Source organism: Engystomops pustulosus, chromosome 6 (assembly GCF_040894005.1).
Source record: "Engystomops pustulosus chromosome 6, aEngPut4.maternal, whole genome shotgun sequence".
In the NCBI taxonomy this organism is placed as follows: domain Eukaryota; kingdom Metazoa; phylum Chordata; class Amphibia; order Anura; family Leptodactylidae; genus Engystomops; species Engystomops pustulosus.
Window position 1 is genome coordinate 61,577,535 of NC_092416.1, and position 20,023 is coordinate 61,597,557.

Consider the following 20,023-nt stretch of genomic DNA (forward strand, 5'->3'; position numbering starts at 1 on the left):
CAGCTAACCCCAGGTGATTTACAGTAGCTGTGTAGTGGATGGAATTTAAACCATTTCTATCCACAGGCTGCACAAGACTAACTTCAGCTAAAAATACTTGGTGCTACAGGCTTTAAAGTCTGCAAGACTAGTATTGCTCTTGGTATTGTGCACGTTTTTTCTCCCATTTTGGAAACCTACCATTTGATTTGATGCATTATGAAGCAAACATACCTTGAGAATGCTGTAGCTACACTGATGCAGGATCATATCTTGGTTAATCCCTGAGCTGAGTGGTTTTGAAAAACAATTTTAACATTCAGGACATTTGGAAAGCTGGGTTAGGCTGGCTACATAAACGCATTACACACGGAGCTGCTATTACACATGGAGGTAAGGGTGCGGTCACACGTCACGTTTAACGCATGTGTTTAACCCCTTCCAGACATTTGACGTAATAGTACTGCATCGCGGGAGGTGGGTTCCTGCAAAATGCAGTACTATTACGTCAAACTTCTGGCCCGGGGCCAGAAGTCGCGGATGTCGGTTATATATTATAGCCGACACCTACCTCTATTTCTCCGATCACGGGTGTTAACCCCTAGCCGCGGCGTGTTAGGGGCATTTCTCAAGAATCAGTAAGCGGGGGGGGGGGGGGGTTGGATCCAGGCACTGTGACTGTGGCAATCTTCTTATATTTGTTAGCCCTGGCTACCTTCCTTTTAAAATCAATTGTTACAATTATGCTAATTAGTGTTACCAGAGCCCCTATGTACTGCAACTTCACAAGCTGTTACACTGTCTTCCTCCCCCTCAGCACTTCCTTCTTCCCTCTGCCTGATGTAATCTCCCAGAGGAAGTTTCAGCACAGTGGGAGGTGGTTGTGCCCATGTGATGTGGGTGTGGTAATGAACTCCATACAAACCGTTGATTGTCTTAGTCTCTTCTTACTCTGTACTGTATGTGCTGATTGTACAGGACTAAAACTACTAAGGAGACTATCGATCTCTTTTAGTGATAAAACACACGGCTTAATACTGCCTTCTATATGCCAAAAATAAACTTCTACAATGCCTCCTGCAAAAAAACGGTACATTACAATATTACTGCCTCTATGTACAATGCTACACTATAGTATCGTCCCTTTTGTACAAGAATATAACAGCTAAAAGTCTTGTACATAGGAGACAGTATTAAAGTACATTAATACTCCCCCCCCCCCCCCCCCTCAACACTGCACCCCTCATCCCAGGGCCGATTCTAGCATATTTGCTGCCCCCCCCCCCCGCTCCCTGTTAAGTAAATCCTTAAACTTTACTAACAATTAACAACCCTACAGGCAGCTCCCTGACATTGTGTGACTGACTACAGGATCTGAGAGGCATTGGTGGCAAATAGTACCTTATAGATGACAATCTCTTCCATCAGGAGGACTTTATTCCGGGTTCTCCAATCCATGACGTATCGCGGCTGAATTCACGGCCAGATAACTTCAGCTCCGTGCAGCATCTCCACCCGGCGTCCCTAAAAATACCACAGTCACTTACAGTATAAAGTCTCCTGGAAAACAACACTGTGCTCCTAAATAATATATACCCATCACAACACAACTGACCGCACTCTCCCCACATATATTATTATTACAGACCCCCCCCCCCCCAACATTTGGTTTACATGATGCAAAGTAATCTGTATCCTATAACTAATAAATATATAGCACCCCCTAATGAATATATATATAATACATTTATTTTTATATATCCCTGCTCTCATATATTTAAAGGCCTCGTTATTCACCCCCCCCCCAATTAAATTATATACAGATCCCCTACAGCTTAAATAAAATCTTGCCCCACATATACAGTCCCCTCCCAGCTTAGTAATATACTGTATCCCATATACATCCCCCAGCTTAGTAATATACTGTACCCCATATACATCCCCCAGCTTAGTAATATACTGTATCCCATATACATCCCCCCAGCTTAGTAATATACTGTACCCCATATACATCCCCCCAGCTTAGTAATATACTGTATCCCATATACAGCCCCCCAGCTTAGTAATATACTGTATCCCATATACAGCCCCCCAGCTTAGTAATATACTGTATCCCATATACAGCCCCCCAGCTTAGTAATATACTGTATCCCATATACAGCCCCCCAGCTTAGTAATATACCGTATCCCATATACAGCCCCCCAGCTTAGTAATATACTGTATCCCATATACAGCCCCCCAACTTAGTAATATACTGTATCCCATATACAGCCCCCTAGCTTAGTAATATACTGTATCCCATATACAGCCTCCCAGCTTAGTAATATACTGTACCCCATATACATCCCCCCAGCTTAGTAATATACTGTATCCCATATACAGCCCCCCAGCTTAGTAATATACTGTATCCCATATACAGCCTCCCAGCTTAGTAATATACTGTATCCCATATACAGCCTCCCAGCTTAGTAATATACTGTATCCCATATACAGCCCCCCAGCTTAGTAATATACTGTATCCCATATACAGCCCCCCAGCTTAGTAATATACTGTATCCCATATACAGCCCCCTAGCTTAGTAATATACTGTATCCCATATACAGCCCCCCAGCTTAGTAATATACTGTATCCCATATACAGCCTCCCAGCTTAGTAATATACTGTATCCCATATACAGCCCCCCAGCTTAGTAATATACTGTATCCCATATACAGCCCCCAGCTTAGTAATATACTGTATCCCATATACAGCCCCCCAGCTTAGTAATATACTGTACCCCATATACAGCCCCCCAGCTTAGTAATATACTGTATCCCATATACATCCCCCAGCTTAGTAATATACTGTATCCCATATACATCCCCCAGCTTAGTAATATACTGTATCCCATATACAGCCCCCCAGCTTAGTAATATACTGTATCCCATATACAGCCCCCCAGCTTAGTAATATACTGTACCCCATATACAGCCTCCCAGCTTAGTAATATACTGTATCCCATATACAGCCCCCAGCTTAGTAATATACTGTATCCCATATACAGCCCCCCAGCTTAGTAATATACTGTATCCCATATACAGCCCCCCAGCTTAGTAATATACTGTATCCCATATACAGCCCCCTAGCTTAGTAATATACTGTATCCCATATACAGCCCCCCAGCTTAGTAATATACTGTATCCCATATACAGCCCCCCAGCTTAGTAATATACTGTATCCCATATACAGCCCCCTAGCTTAGTAATATACTGTATCCCATATACAGCCCCCCAGCTTAGTAATATACTGTATCCCATATACAGCCTCCCAGCTTAGTAATATACTGTACCCCATATACAGCCTCCCAGCTATATAGTGATATATAATATATAGCATCCCCCCAGTATAAAATAATTATGGCCCCAAATAATACATATAGCATCCCCCCCCCCCTAGCATAAAATAATTATGGCCCCAAATAATATATATAGCCCCCCCCCAGTATAAAATAATTATGGCCCCATATGATATCTATAGCCCCCCCCCCCCCCCCAGTATCAAACGTTTTCTAGCCCTATATAGTACCCCCTCCTCCTTCCCTCCCTGTATAACATGAAAACTTCCTAACATTTAATGAAAGTACATGAAAAATAATAAAATCATACTCACCTGCAGGCAGCTGCTCCCACGGCGCGCGGCTCCGGTCTTCACGCGGCTCTCCTGTGAGCCGCGGCTCCGCACAGTGACACAGGCGCGTGACGTCATGACTCCTGTGTCACTGCTTAGAACGGAGCGATGCAGCTGCCGGAAAGGCGCTGCATCGCTCCGCATATAAATCGCGCCTGTGTCTTAAAGAGACAGGCGCAATTTATTATAGCTGGTGGGCGATTCGGGCGTTAATGGACGCCCGAATCGCCCACTTTAGAGCGGCAAATTTCGCCGCCCTTTACAGGGACCCGCATTCTGCTGCCTGAGGCGAGATTTTCATCTCGCCTCATGGCAGATGCGGCCCTGCCTCATCCCTAGTCTTGTCTCTCCCCTCATTCAGGTAGCCCACAATATCTGCTGCCCCCCAGAACACACCCACAGGAACCCTTCTGGCTCATTTGCATAACTTTAAAAGTTTATGAAGGAAGGAGGCCATGGATGACAATTATATAAGAAGATTACCACAGCCATGGTGCCTGGATCTATGAGTAAGTGTCCCTGGTTTATCATGCTGGATTTTGATTGTAGATTTTCTTTCATTTAGAATCCATGACGTGAGGATAGCCCTTTTAAGTTTTATTATCCCTATATGCAAATTTTCTTATTCGGCTACTGGGGCGTGGAGTAGCTGTATCTGAGGTTACACGGCACGGCTACTCCATGCCCCAGTAGCCTCTTTTCTCTTCCTACCGAAAATCTTCGGCGCGCAGCTCTTCGCAACTGCGCGCCCTCGTCCGACTAATCTGCTGTCTGCGCATGCGCAGAACAGCAGGCCGGCGCCCGTGCAGCTCAGGCTTCTCAGTTGATAAATGTGGTGTTGCACACTGGTCTATTTTTTCCGCCATTGCATGACTTTGCTTGCTAAAAAAAACCCTGCAAAAATTATAGGTTAAGAAGCCTCATAGGACTAATGATAAATCTCCCCCCTAGTACCTGTCTTCAGAGCAGACATGGGGCAGGGAATCCTCTGTGTAGATGTGTCGGGTTAGCTGCAGAGCAGGGACTACGTCATCAGGGAGACCTCACCATCTGTCCATATATGGGCCTGTACATCTCCAGGGCTTCCCCACACACAAGGTCTTTATTTAATTCCATTTTTTTTTTGCCATCCGCAAAAAAAGGATTGCACACGGACATCAAAAACACCCGTCTACATGAGCCCTAAATTATACTACTTGGTATAGTATTTTGTATTATCATTTGACAACCTTTACATTACATTTACTTTACTTACAGTTAACACTTAAATTTGACTTTGCTGAGGCCTGAGAGAGTAATGTATCTAATGTACATTTCTGATGTCAAAAATTACTCTAGTTGGCAAAGGATTTATCAAATGTTATAAAATGATCTGCAAAGTGTTATGTTCTCAGTGTAGAGAAGGTGGAGTAACTTCTCAGGACTGAAGTATTAGACCTCAAAGATGTAGTTAAAGGGCACCTACCACCACAAATCTACCTATAAAGGTAGATCGGGTGGTACGTGGATCAATGGGACGTGAGGATAGCCTTTTTAAGGGCTAATCCTCACGTCCCCGCAATTTTTTGGTAACTTATATCTAACGTTTATGCTAATTTTATTATGCGGCTACTGGGGCGTGGAGTCGCCGCATCTGAGGTTAAGCGAGGCGGCTACTCCACGCCCCGGTAGCCTCTTTTTCTCCTCCTATTTACCATCTTCGGCCGACGATCCTGCAGTCTGCGCATGCGCAGAACAGCAGGCCCGCGCCTGTGCAGCCCAGGCTTCGGAGCAGTGACCTCAGATGCGGCTACTCCACGCCCCAGTGGCCGCATAATAAAATTAGCATAAACGTTAGATAAAAGTTACCAAAAAATTGCGGGGACGTGAGGCTTAGCCCTTAAAAGGGCTATCCTCACGTCCCATTGATCCACCTACCACCCGATCTACCTTTATAGGTAGATTTGTGGTGGTAGGTGCCCTTAAGTGTATAGTGCAATGGATGATGATGAATTGGCTGTAACCCCTTCCCGCCAGTGCCCTTTTTCTTTCTACATTTGTACAGAGCTTTATAAGGGCAGAGCTTTGTAGTGTGCTTATTATCTGAATGTCCTATGCTCCGCGTTCTGCGAAGTAGATGTGAATTTGTCTGTCAGCAGAGGGCAGTATTTCTTCATTCCTGCTCCATTTCACAAGCCAAACAGAATAGAACTATTGGTGCATAGATACCTTGAGGGAACGTTGAGGAATATCATATCACATCATGTCTCGCCTGTAGTCACAGCAGGCTCTTCTCCCTAATGATAAGTTATCCTGGTTGTCTGACACCCAGATATGAGGTGTGAACTGGTCCTCTCAATGTGTGTGTTGTTGTGTGTGTGGTGTTTTTTTTGTTTTTTTGTGTGTGTTTGCATCAGCTCTTGTTCTGTTGTAGAGACTGCACAAAGATGAGATATAATGGAAGGATCTGTGCCTGTTTGTGTTTTCTCACTGCTGGTTTTGGCTCACAAGAATTGCTGCAGAAAACCTTATGCAAGGCCATACATTGTGGAGCACATCAGCAGAGGGCAGAATCATAGCCAAGGGATCCAATGTAGTAGTTCTGAACTAAAATTACAGAAATAGTTACCGGTAATTGGATCTGAATGTGTTTTCCCTGGACATATACCCTTTAAACATTTTGGCCTTCTTACCTTAAACTTCACATGAACTATACTAGAATGTGTGCCAGAATCCAATAGAGTATTAATTGTACCAAGACTAGCTATCAGGGCTGAGGAGTTGGTAAACCAAACCTCCGACTCCACCTCAATTTCCTGATCTTCAACTCTGACTCCAGCTCCACCAAAATGGTCAGCGATTCCAACTCCACAGTCCTGAGGTGGTGAGATATTATGCGGGCATTCCTCCCCAGTGCCTACTCCTGGCACAGTTATGCCCAGGGTCTCGAGGATTTTTTATTTATTTTTTGTTCTGCCCTGGGGTCTCTAGCACCTTTTTGGTACCTGCGTCCTGAACCCTGGCAATAGAAATGGAAAGCTGTATATAAAATATCAAATTTTTTACTGCAACTTTAAAAGTGTACAGGCAGTCCCCGGGTTATGTACAAGATAGGGTCCGGAGGTTTGTTCTTAAGTTGAATTTGTATGTAAGTCGAAACTGTATATTTTATAATTGTAGATCCAGACAAAAAAAAATTTGGCCCCAGTAACAATTGGAGTTCAAACATTTTTTGCTGTAATTGGACCAAGGATTATCAATAAAGCTTCATTACAGGCACCATCCAGCTGATCATTGCAGTCTGGGACTATAGTAAAGTATTCAGAGAGTTTCACCAGAGGTCAGAGGGGTCTGTCTGTAACTATGGGTTGTCTGTAAGTCGGGTGTCCTTAAGTAGGGGACCGCCTGTATGTCTCTGGTTCTGCGAAGCAGCCATACCAAATCCAAAAATCATATTAAAGGGGAAGAGTCTCCAGGGTTCAGGAGATATTCCTGGTTGAAGATGGCTCACTGTCTGTGGGCCTTTTTTATAGGAATGTTTTTGACATGATGATCCTTAATCCCTTAACGAGCTACGGCGCAGAGGTATAAGGGATGTATGAAGAGGGCTCACGGGCTGAGTCCTCTTCATACAAAGGTGGGGGTTTTTGCATTTTGCACAAAACCCCCACCGCTAATAACCGCGGTCGGTGCTTGCAGCGATCGCGGCTATTAACCCTCTCAACGCCGCCTGCAAAGTTGCCGGCGGCGTTTAAAAGACGGCGGCGCGCGGGCGCCGCCATCTTTTTTCCAATCGCCGCGCCCCGAACGTCATCGGGGGGGCGGCGATTGGTTACCATGGTAGCCTCGGGTCTTCTTTTGACACGAAGCTACATGGCTTATGCAGGTTCGTTACAATGAGCCAGTGGCTCATTGTAATGTATGACCTGCAAAAATGCCATATATTGCAATACTGTAGTATTGCAGTATATGGTAGGAGCGATCTGAGCATCTAGGGTTAATGTACCCTAGATGGTCTAAAAAATAGTGAAAAAAAAAAGTTTAAAAAATTAATAAAATATTAAAAGTTCAAATCACCCCCTTTCCCTAGAACGGATATAAAACATAATAAACAGTAAAAATCACAAACATATTAGGTATCGCCGCGTCCCAAAATGCCCTATCAAAATATAAAAACGGTTACGGGCGGCGGTGACCTCCGAGGTGGGAAATGGCGCCCAAATGTCCGAAATGCGACTTTTACACCTTTTTACATAACATAAAAAATGATCAAAATGTCGCACAGACCTCAAAATGGTAGCAATGAAAACGTCGCCTCATTTCGCAAAAATTGACCCCTCACACATCTCCGTGCACCAAAGTATGAAAAAGTTATTAGCGTCAGAAGATGGCAAAAATTTTTTTTCTTTTTTGTACACATTCGTTTAATTTTTGAAAATGTATTAAAACACAATAAAACCTATATAAATTTGGTATCACCGCGATCGCACCGAACCAAAGAATAAAGTAGGCATGTTATTTGGAGCGAAGAGTGAAAGTCGTAAAAACTGAGCCCACAAGAACGTGACGCACGTGCGGTTTTTTTTCAATTTTTCCACATTTGGAATTTTTTTCAGCTTCGCAGTACACGGCATGTTAAAATAAATAACATAACGGGAAAGTAAAATTTGTTACGCACAAAATAAGCCCTCACACAGGTCTGTACACGTAAAAATGAAAAAGTTATGGATTTTTGAAGTTGGAGAGCGAGAAATGAGCCGAAAAACCCTGCGTCCTTAAGGGGTCATGTATTGCTAAATAAGGTATGAAGTGCCAATGCTGCAGTCCTATCTGAACACAGGCGGTCCCTTACTTAAGCACACCCGACTTACAGACAGACCCCTCTGACCTCTGGTGAAGCTTTCTGAATGCTTTACTATAGTGCCAGATTGCAATAATCAGCTGTAAGGTGTCTGTAATGAAGCTTTATTGAAAATCCTTGGTCCCATAACAGCAAAAAATATTTAAACTCCAAATGTCACTGGGGCCAAAATATTTTTTGTCTGGATCTACAATTATAAAATATACAGTTTCAACTTGCATACAAATTCAACTTAAGAACAAACCTCCGGACCCTATCTTGTACTTAACCCGGGGACTGCCTGTATTTATACATATACAGTCATTTATATGTATACAGTTTTGAGAATGATACAAATGTTAATTTTTACAAAATCTATAACATTCTGGAGTATAGGCAAATTGCCATTATAAAACCAGATGCAGTAAAGCGTGATCAGCTTAACAGCAATTAATTGCAAAGTCAATATTTGCCTAGAAAATGAACTTTTTCCCCCAAAACACATTTCAACTTCATTGCAGGCCTGCCTTAAAAGGAGCAGCTAACATCGTTTCAGTTATTGCTCCAGAAACACAGGTGTGGGTGTTGATGAGGACAGGGCTGGAGATCAATCTGTCATGATTAAGTAAGAATCACACCACTGGACACTTTAAAAGGAGGATGGTGCTTGGCATCATTGTTTCTCGTCTGTTAGCCATGGTTATCTCTAAAGAAACATGTACAGTCATCATTGCACTGCACAAAACTGGCCTAACAGGGAAGAGTATCGCAGCTAGAAAGATTGCACCTCAGTCAATCTATCGCATCATCAAGAAATTCAAGGAGAAAGGTTCCATTGTTGCCAAAAAGGTTCCAGGGCGCTCAAGAAGGACCAGCAAGCGCCAGGACCGTCTCTTAAGTGTTTCAGCTTCGGGATCGGGTTACCAGCAGTGCAGAGCTTGCTCAGGAATGGCAGCAGACAGGTGTGAGGGCATCTGCATGCACTGTGAGGCGGAGACTCTTGGAGCAAGGCCTGGTGTCAAGGAGGGCAGCAAAGAAGCCACTTCTCTCAAGGATGGACTGATATTCTGCTGAGGACTGGGGTAAAGTAATTTTCTGATGAATCCCCTTTCCGAATGTTTGGAACATCTGGGAAACAGCTTGTTCGGAGAAGACAAAGTGAGCGATACCACCAGTCTTGCCTCATGCCAACTGTAAAGCATCCTGCAACCATTCATGTGTGGGGTTGCTACTCAGCCAAGGGAATCGGCTCTCTCACAGTCTTGCCTAAAAACACATCAATGAATAAAGAATGGTACCAGAATGTCCTCCAAGAGCAACTTCTCCCAACCGTCCAAGAGCAGTTTGGTGATCAACAATGCCTTTTCCAGCATGATGGAGCACCTTGCCATAAAACAAAGGTGATAACTAAATGGCTCGGGGAACAAAACGTGGAGATTTTGGGTCCATGGCCTGGAAACTCCCCAGATCTTAATCCCATTGAGAACTTGTGGTCAATCATCAAGAGACTGGTGGGCAAACAAAAAACAACAAATTGTGACAAAATGCAGCACTGATTGTGTAAGAATGGACTGCTATCAGTCAGGATTTGGTCCAGAAGTTGATTGAGAGCTGCCAGGGAGAATTGCAGAGGTCCTGAAGAAGGGTCAACACTGCAAATATTGACTTGCTGCATTAACTCCTTATGTCAATAAAAGCTTTTGTTACTCATAATATGATTGTACTTGTATTTCTGTATGTGATAAAAACATATGACAAACCAGAGGGCAACAGATCATGTGAAAATATAATATTTGTGTAATTCTCAAAACTTATGGCCATGACTGTACATGGGTAATCAGCACCATGGCTTCTAACAATGGATCATTCAAGGTGTTCCCAGAAATAAGTGATGTAATCAAAGTGTCCAGGTATTAATAAGTCTTGCGCATGTGTAGCTGGTCTCTCACAGCCACCCCTACGCACGTTTCCGCAAGCCATATCTATTTTTTTTATATACCTGTGTATAGGCAGAGTGGGGCCTTTTCAGCACAAAAATTGTGCTGAAAAACTCACCTTATACCTGACTATATATACAGTGTATATACTGCAGCTTTCCTATGTTTGAATTAGAATTGCACAAGTATTTTATTTGTATTGTATGTAATTAGCCTTTGTAGAACCTCCTCTTACAGGCCAAATACTGCATGTGCCTTTCATTTTACATGTCTGGGTCACCTCTTGCATGATGATCTACTTGGCGCAGTCTTAGGTTGTACTAATAATAATAATTCTTCCTCGAGTAGTCGCAGCCTGGGATGGTGTCTCCCGCTGGAGCACATGGAATGTAGAGGATACATGTGTGTTCTCTGTTCCTAAAACAAGCACGTGTACTGTGAAGGGATCAGCCAAGAGACCTGGCACATTACATCTGGAACAAGCTGAATTGCACTTGGCTTTGTTTCAGAGGTTGAATAAAAACTTCTCTGTGTGATTGCATAATGTGACATCTTAAAGGAAACCAACCACCTAAAAACATTAAAAAACCTTTTAATACTTACCCACGCTCCTCTTCTTGATCCTAGCACTGTTCGCCGCTAATCTTGGCACGCCGGGATCACCTAGAAAAGAAAGTTATAATTATCAGAAGGGAGCATAGGGACAAAATGTCGGTGCTCCAGGCTGCTAATTATGCACGCCCTTGCCACCTCCCATGGGGGAGAGAGGTGCGTCGGGGTGTGCAGAATTTGCAGCCCGAGGAGTCAGACGCCTTGTCCCTGCACTCCATGCTGCTACCCTAAAGCCCTAAGCTTCTAGGGACGGTTTGTCCAAACAGTATAATGTGACTATCTGTCTCTCCAGTAGACCCTTGTGTGGGAGTGAGGGAAGGGAACTTCTCATTGGGTGAAAGTTGATCCCATCCCTTTTGATTTTTATATACACTCACCGGCCACTTTATTAGGTACACCTGTCCAACTGCTCGTTAACACTTAATTTCTAATCAGCCAATCACATGGCGGCAACTCAGTGCATTTAGGCATGTAGACATGGTCAAAACCATCTCCTGCAGCATCAGGAGCATCAGTATGGGGAAGAAAGGTGATTTGAGTGCCTTTGAACGTGGCATGGTTGTTGGTGCCAGAAGGGCTGGTCTAAGTATTTCAGAAACTGCTGATCTACTGGGATTTTCACGCACAACCATCTCTAGGGTTTACAGAGAATGGTCCGAAAAAGAAAAAACATCCAGTGAGCGGCAGTTCTTTGGGCGGAAATGCCTTGTTGATGCCAGAGGTCAGAGGAGAATGGGCAGACTGGTTTGAGCTGATAGAAAGGCAACAGTGACTCAAATCGCCACCCATTACAACCAAGGTAGGCAGAAGAGCATCTCTGAACGCACAGTACGTCGAACTTTGAGGCAGATGGGCTACAGCAGCAGAAGACCACACCGGGTGCCACTCCTTTCAGCTAAGAACAGGAAACTGAGGCTACAATTTGCACAAGCTCATCGAAATTGGACAGTAGAAGATTGGAAAAACGTTGCCTGGTCTGAGGAGTCTCGATTTCTGCTGCGACATTCGGATTGTAGGGTCAGAATTTGGCGTCAACAACATGAAAGCGTGGATCCATCCTGCCTTGTATCAACGGTTCAGGCTGGTGGTGGTGTCATGGTGTGGGGAATATTTTCTTGGCACTCTTTGGGCCCCTTGGTACCAATTGAGCACCGTTGCAACGCCACAGCCTACCTGAGTATTGTTGCTGACCATGTCCATCCCTTTATGACCACAATGTACCCAACATCTGATGGCTACTTTCAGCAGGATAATGCGCTATGTCATAAAGCTGGAATCATCTCAGACTGGTTTCTTGAACATGACAATGAGTTCACTGTACTCAAATGGCCTCCACAGTCACCAGATCTCAATCCAATAGAGCATCTTTGGGATGTGGTGGAACGGGAGATTCGCATCATGGATGTGCAGCCGACAAATCTGCGGCAACTGTGTGATGCCATCATGTCAATATGGACCAAAATCTCTGAGGAATGCTTCCAGCACCTTGTTGAATCTATGCCACAAAGAATTGAGGCAGTTCTGAAGGCAAAAGGAGGTCCAACCTGTTACTAGCATGGTGTACCTACCTAATAAAGTGGCCGGTGAATGTACATGTCCCGTGTAGCTTGTGTGGTCATCATGAAAGTCTGCCTGTAACTCCATAACGGTGACAATTCCCATCGCAGCTGCCTAACAACTGAGATGCTACATTATGTAGTGACCGCAGGAGGCTTAATAGTGGACCTGCTAGAGAGATAATACACTGATATACAATGAATTGGACAGTCAAGTTTACAATTAGCTCTCACTACGTCATCACATGTTACAGAAAAAACGTATGCAAAATTACTGTGTTTTTTTTTTTTTTCCTTTATCTCGCCACCATAAAAACACACTAGAAAATGATCAATAAGGAGGCTCCGAGGCCTGTCCTCATATAATTTTGACGACTGGGTGCAATAAATATATATCCTATTGTATTCTGTAGTTTTATTTTTACCCCTGAACATGAATGCAATTTTGGCTTTTTCCCTAAATTGCCAGTACAATTTGTACCGCCAAAAAATAATTCCTTGTACAGCTCTGTGAATGGGGAAAAAACGAATAAGCCTGCAGGGAAAAGGGAACATGATTTGTATTTTGAAAAAGACTTGTAATCTTCCCTAAACAAAACACCTTATATGGCTAAATCAACTAGAAAATAACCATAAAGTGCTGGGAGGTGACCAAGAAATAAAGCATCCTTCTTAAAGGGGTTTTTCATGCTGCTTTGATAAACTTGTAAAAGGAAACCAATTCCTCATATCATTTTATTAATTCATCCACGAGTTACACGATCCCCTCTCACACAAAGACCTGTTTCAGTAAGGCGCTGTATTTTTAGTTGCTGCTGATCTTCAGGATTTGAGGTCCACAGCAAGGGACGAGTTCATGCAATTAATACTGAAGTTTATCATCTCTGTTCCTTGTGTATGTATTCCCCAGCAATGGTGGAAAAAAGAATCTTCTTTCAAAAATGGATAAACCAGGGACACTTACTCATAGGTCCAGGCACTGTGACTGTGGTCATCTTCTTCTTATTTTTGTTATCCATGGTCTCCTACCTTCTAAAATCAACAGTTATAAATATGCTAATGAGCCAGACGGGCTCTTGGGGGTGTTAACAGAGCCCCTCCATGCTGCAGCTTTACAGACTGTTAGAAGGTGTCACACCCTACTCCCGATTCTTCTCCACAGTGTAATAGCATGTGAAGCTGCACCACATGTGTACCAGGACTGTCTGAGACAGGTTGGACTTATCTGTTGGACATATCTGTGAAATGCTCCATGTTTGTTAATAACAGTGAATTAGAGAATGTGTTATTTTTTATCCTGAATACATATAAGAAATTTGTCTTTGTGAGAATATCCCTTTAAGTGGTGATCTTAAGAAATGTTTGTTGCAAACATTCTGGATTGTAGGAACGAAAACTCAATATGTGTGTATTTAGAATTCTATATTTGGGAGTTTTTGGTAAAGATCTGCTAGTATGTCTACACTATGGGTTGCTTTTGTAAAGCCACGTCTCCTTCTTTCTACATTTTTTGTGTTTCATGTTTGAGCAGGTAGAAGCAGATGTTTTGTTATCGGTGGAATAACCTAATCCTTTCTCTGGTCCTTTCAGGTCGTCCCCTGCAGCGCCCGGAGATGCTGGGAGTAGTAACCGCCGTCTCCAGCAGACGCAGGCTCAGGTCAATGAGGTGAGTGTCCTGTTTGTGTAGTAACCAGTATATAATGCTCTGTCCTTCCATGCCGATCATGTGTACAATCCACAGGGCATCAACTTAATTTTAGTCCGGCAGAGGCCGCTTCCGTCATCTTTCTAATTTACCCCTAACCGTTTGGCGGTGATTGTAAAGGACCTGGCAGGGAGGCTGGCATGAAGCGGTTAATGTGCTCGAATTCGGCTGTAGAACAATATTTCATTCAGTTGATTGATGTGTCAAGAGGGTAGTGGCATCGTGACGCTGCGAGCATCTCCACAGCAGTGTTCACAGACCTAGTTCTGAACAGACGCTTTATTTATCCCACATCATTCAGAGCAAAGGTTTGTCAGATAATAATTCATGCAGAGAATTGGTTTCCGGTGAACATCTATTTTTGGCCGGCTCTTTTGTCCATTTGTATGTGTCTTATACTATTTATTTCTCTATCTGTCAATGGCTTGAAACGCATCCGCTCAGCTCCTTATGTTGAAATAAACTTGTGTCCTGCAGCTCCAAATTACTCTTCTCCTTTTCTTAAAACCAATTACTTGACACTTCCTCAAGCTGTGCTTCAGCTGATCATATTGATTGAGAGCCGAGGGCCGGAGATTTTAAAGAATGGATTTTCCCATTCATAAATTTAAGATGAGTTGTGCAGGAAGTCAATTATGGCGAGTGGGTTTGTACTAAATTCACTTCAGGTTGTTCATCTGCAGTTTATACGGGCTAAAAAAATTTATATTACATTGTCACATGTAGTTTGCATCAGAGGTTCAGCCAAAACCCTGATTTACCTACATTTGCCCCCCATTTTTAGCAGAATATGGGACACTAGTCCTCTTAGACTTCCATTAATGGGCCACAAACTGAAGTGTAGTCTGATGTTTAAGGTTCATGTGATTTAGGTGTGTGAGGCTCCCTCGCATGTTGATGACCATAGGACCAGTTCTATAATTTGTGGCTCAGTCCCTCAGCTCCTACATGGGGTTGTGGAAACTATGGCCATGTTCATGAGCCCAGGGAAACGATGGCTTACCACATGTCCCAAAAACCATGTTCAGGAACCCTGACTGTTCTATGCAGACTTTGACCTCCCATTGAATTATAAACTGTGCTTCAAAACGAGCAATCTGTGACAGGATCCATATTATCATCATTTGCTGGTTGTGCTATGCAGATGAAGGTCCACTGTAAAATGAGCTTTGTGCAGTTTTCAGTCATGTTATAATGTATTTTAGATATGTTGAATACAGGTTTTGTTGTGAATGGCATTCTTTTATGTTTTATGTATTTTGTGTTCCTTCCTTCTATGAAACATTAGGTGGTTGACATTATGAGAGTGAATGTGGACAAAGTCCTGGAAAGAGACCAGAAACTTGCTGACTTGGATGACCGAGCAGATGCTTTGCAGGCTGGAGCCTCACAGTTTGAGACGAGTGCAGCCAAGCTTAAGAGGAAGTATTGGTGGAAGAACTGCAAGGTAACGCTCTCTTCACCGGTGCATGACTTTCTTCTATGGAGATCTAGGTTATATGGGTGCCTGAGGGAGAACCGAACAGCAGCTACTGTCTGCGCCTTCTGGAGATGAGCTGAATTTAGACAATGCAAGGACTTTTTATGAAGTATAAAATCATAAAGTACACTAAAAGGTCTAACACTTGGATCATATTAGAAACTGGTTTACCCCACAGGCTATAAAATATAAAAAGGTTCTGAATTTGCAGACATTTGATGTAATTTTGGTCTTTCTCTCTACAGATGTGGGCAATACTAATTGCAGTAATTGTGATAATCATCATTATCATCATTGGTGAGTACACGTTTTGCAATGCAGGGTTACTTTACAGAGGCTATGCATAGAGACTTGAGATTACTGCCCTGGTCCTCTCTGTACAAAATAAATGGTTGTAGATGCCTGCTAAGCCAGTCACTGACTTACTATGTTCATGCTCCGATGAGAAGTATATGAAGAAGTGATATGATGCAAGGAGTCCTTCCCCTGCTAAAAGATGGCAACACTAAACTTTACATGATAACCAGAAGATGAATGAGGGACTCCTTGCATCACACATTGTGATGATGATGCAATGCACTGTGAGAGTTGGTTGAAATCCAGCCTGCGTACATTCCATGTTTCATCGACCACATGCCTTCCGCTTCAGGGTTTTTCTATAAAAGCCCCATCCATTATGCCGCTAATGAAAATGACTATGCCACTAAGCTGTCATTACCTTCAAAATCCAAAAGTTTAAAGGAGTTTTCCCACAAAATAAAAACCGTGCCTAACTTGCTGATCAGTGGGGGTCTCAGTGCTGAGACCCCCCACAGGTCTAATGGAGCAGACAGCCGCGCATGACCGTTCTGCTCCATTAATCTCTATGGAGCTGGTGGAAATCGGTGAGTGCAACGCTCGACAATTACCGTCAGCTCCATAGAGATTAATGGAGCAGAACGGTCATGCGCAGCAGTCCGCTCCATTAGTCTGACGGACCGACAAGGGGTCCGACAGAGGTAAACCGGACCCCTGTTTTCGTCCTCTTTGGGGGTGTCTGCACGGAGACACCCACTGATCAGCAAGTTGGTCCCGATCCTGTGGAAAACCCCTTTAACCATGAACTGGCCACTTCATCTCATGTAGTTTATTATTATATACTGTGATCCCCTTCTTTATCTCTTGCAGTATGGAGTGTGTCCTGATGACCTCTAGTACATGTCAGCTGATGGTGACCTACGTGACGCTGCAGTTCACCATATCCAATCTGCTGTAACCAAGAGTTTCTATTCTGATGTCCAAGTCTTTTATTAGCATAGTGTTTTTTTTTTTTGTCTTGTTCAGTGTTGAAGTGCCTTTACTGAGATATTGTACACTCCATATTTTAAACACATTCTGCACATTTGCACGGTCTTATTCAGGTTGAGCCCCGCTGGCACTCTGGTGATTGTATATATGTTGGTCTTCTTTATAATGTCGTCAAAGCCATCGTTTTTTTTTATTACAAAGACTTATGGGGATTTTCTGCAAGTCAAATGTTCTACCCAGTAACATGAAATAACAACAGGTTTCAAATAACAATTCTATAACCTCTTTCCTGAGAACTGTGAAGTTCTCGGTAATTCCATCTAGAAATGTAGGAATAAATTAACAACTTGGCTTCACCTTCCCTTCCCATCAAAGTGGAATTCTTTAACACCATTATTTTTGTCATTTCGGTGAGGAAAACCGAGCACAACACAGCACATAATTCTAAGGAAAGATGTTCCATAAATCTTGTGTTTGTATAGGAATTCCATTATTTACTAAAGTAGATCTTTAAATGGAACTTGTTATGTCCTGGGTTCCACATAAGCTAAACCTACAACATCATCGGTGTAAAGAGTCCTACGACATCAGCTTGCCCTTCTTGAAAGTCTGTGATCTCATTGCAGAGAAAAGTTCATTTTAATGTATGTGTACATCAGTGCTTAAAGGTGTATTCCCACGAAGACCAGTTTCTTAATTATACTCAGGATAACAAGATAACATTCTCTAACTCGCTGTTATTAACAAAAATACAGCATTTCACAAATATCATTCCGACCTGGGTCTATCCATCCTGGTGTACACAATTTTGTTGCCCCGGAATGCGACCGTAAATCAGAAGTCTAGGACGGGCAGGATAGAGTTCCTATCTGCATCAGCCCCTTGCATTCTAAGATGAGCTCACATACAGGGAATTCCTGCCGGCAAACTACAGCATGAGGAGAGTAAATATACAAGCTACAGACAGATAAGGTCTTTATCCAGGGGGGAGGTGGGAGGCGCAAGCAGTCTTGAATGTGAATGTCATGTGTAATATAGAACTCATCATCTCTGATATGTCATCTCTGTCAGATACAAGTAAATGTTCAGAAACTAAATGAGTATATAACCTGTACCCTAATACTTTAAGCACATTGTCCGCTCACAACACTAGATAGATCATAATGTGTCTACTTAGAGAGTCCCCACACACACTCTGGAATCTTACACTGACCATCACTGAGTACAATTGTAAAGTAAGGGGTTAAAAATCTTTATAGTGTAAACCTCATTAGGGGATTAAAATGTGAGAATTATCTTTCATGGGCAAACCCCTTTAGGATCGGATTGAATATGATGCAGGGGAAGTTTAGTATTTATGTGTAGAGGCCTTAACAGGTTCCCCTTTTAAAAAGCTGCCAAACATTGGTTGTCAATTGCCATAAATGCCCTAGCATGATCCTGTGGCTGCCAGCTGTTGTAAATCTACAGCTCCCATCAGGCTCTGCCAGGAATGGTAGTTTTGAAATGATCTCAAGCATCTGCAGACATAAAAAGTTAGAATTCTCAGAATGTCCCATTTTCGCTGCACTTTCTGGTGTGGAATTCAACCCTGGGCAATCCTAGCATAAAACTGCTGTATTTGTCTGGGCTCTGATGCCAGCAGATTGTTGTCACACGTTCATAAAGGTTCATGAGTGTCATAAAGGTGCCTGTACCAGAGCTAAGCAATCTCCATATGGCTGCCTCTTCTCATGCTTTGCCCACAATCCTACATTTGGGATCCGTAGTTGCCTTAGGAGCTTCATTCCCTTTTGATTTTTGCTGTATTATGAGTAATTGCTGGCGACCTATGACATGATGCTACTTTACCAGTGGCTGATGAAACATGGGTTGGGTGATATCTGATGACTGCCATGCTTCCTATGAGGAGATGCATATTCTCAGTTACTTTTTATAGTTGTGAATTTTTTATCTGCTTGTTGTACTTTTGGCCCAGTTTTAACTGCGGCACAACAATTGCCAAAAAAAACCAGCTAAACACTGGGTTAGCCAAACGGTTATAACCATTATAAGCCTTAGACTTACTTAGTTAATGTATATATGCCATCCTGCCCTGCACCCATCAGAAACTTCAGTGGGGAAGACGTAGACATTGTGTGCCTTTTTATGCTTCTCTTTTAGCCTCTGTGCCTTGTTATAAATAAATTACACATTTATGTCAGTAAATTAAACTTTTTACCATCTCTTGTCCTTGGGGATATACTATTTCTACTTGTCATCGGAATGAAATGGGTTAAGTATTGAGATAGGAGCAATTGTAAAGCAAAAATAACCATGAAGGGGTATACAGGGGTTATTGATCTGATACACTGTGACGACACCTGCATCTGTGTGGTGATTAGGGATTAGTCGGGATCTATATTTCTATTCACTGATGGAAAGATCTTGAAACCGATGAGGAAAATGCATAGTTCATAAAATGGAATGTTTCTTAAAGTTAATGTCCTTTTACACTATTTTGTTATATTAAATAAAGCTGCGCGCCAATTTATTTCTCAGCACAACTTTGTATTATTTGATACAGTATTTTTCTGGTACAGAGCTCCAGATCCATAGTGTACCCTTCCCAGGTAACGGGAAACCTATATGACCACCACAATGTTATACAAGCAAATCTGCCAAGCTTTCTGCATTAAGGACACAGTGATATAATATGTATAACGTCACTTGCTAATAGTTATATTGGTGGTCTCAGATTTGTCATGGCTTGCAAGGATGTGAATAACCAGCAGCCACCACTAGGGGAAGCTTAGAAACACACTATACTTTCCCCTCTCGGTCTCCAACTCAATGTGGTGCCACCTGTTGTACTGTCTGTATAGAGAATTTCAGCACTGTCCCATGTCGAAAGCCATGCACCCCCTGTCTAATCCATATCACTGCAGAACTGAGGCTGCTGCTAATGGGTGGTACCATATATATGCATCCTCTTTATAAC

General features: G+C 42.8%; 1 protein-coding gene across 1 annotated transcript in view; it reads left to right on the forward strand.

Moving 5' to 3' along the window:
- Window positions 1-19,576, forward strand: part of VAMP3 (vesicle associated membrane protein 3) — a 31,035-nt gene extending 11,459 nt beyond the window's left edge. Inside the window, exons 2-5 of the mRNA XM_072156298.1 lie at window positions 14,162-14,237; window positions 15,565-15,723; window positions 16,002-16,053; window positions 16,924-19,576. Of these exons, the coding sequence (XP_072012399.1) occupies window positions 14,162-14,237; window positions 15,565-15,723; window positions 16,002-16,053; window positions 16,924-16,940 (304 nt within the window). The 3' untranslated portion in view covers window positions 16,941-19,576. The remainder of the gene's footprint in view (window positions 1-14,161; window positions 14,238-15,564; window positions 15,724-16,001; window positions 16,054-16,923) is intronic.
- Window positions 19,577-20,023: the final 447 nt, after the last annotated feature.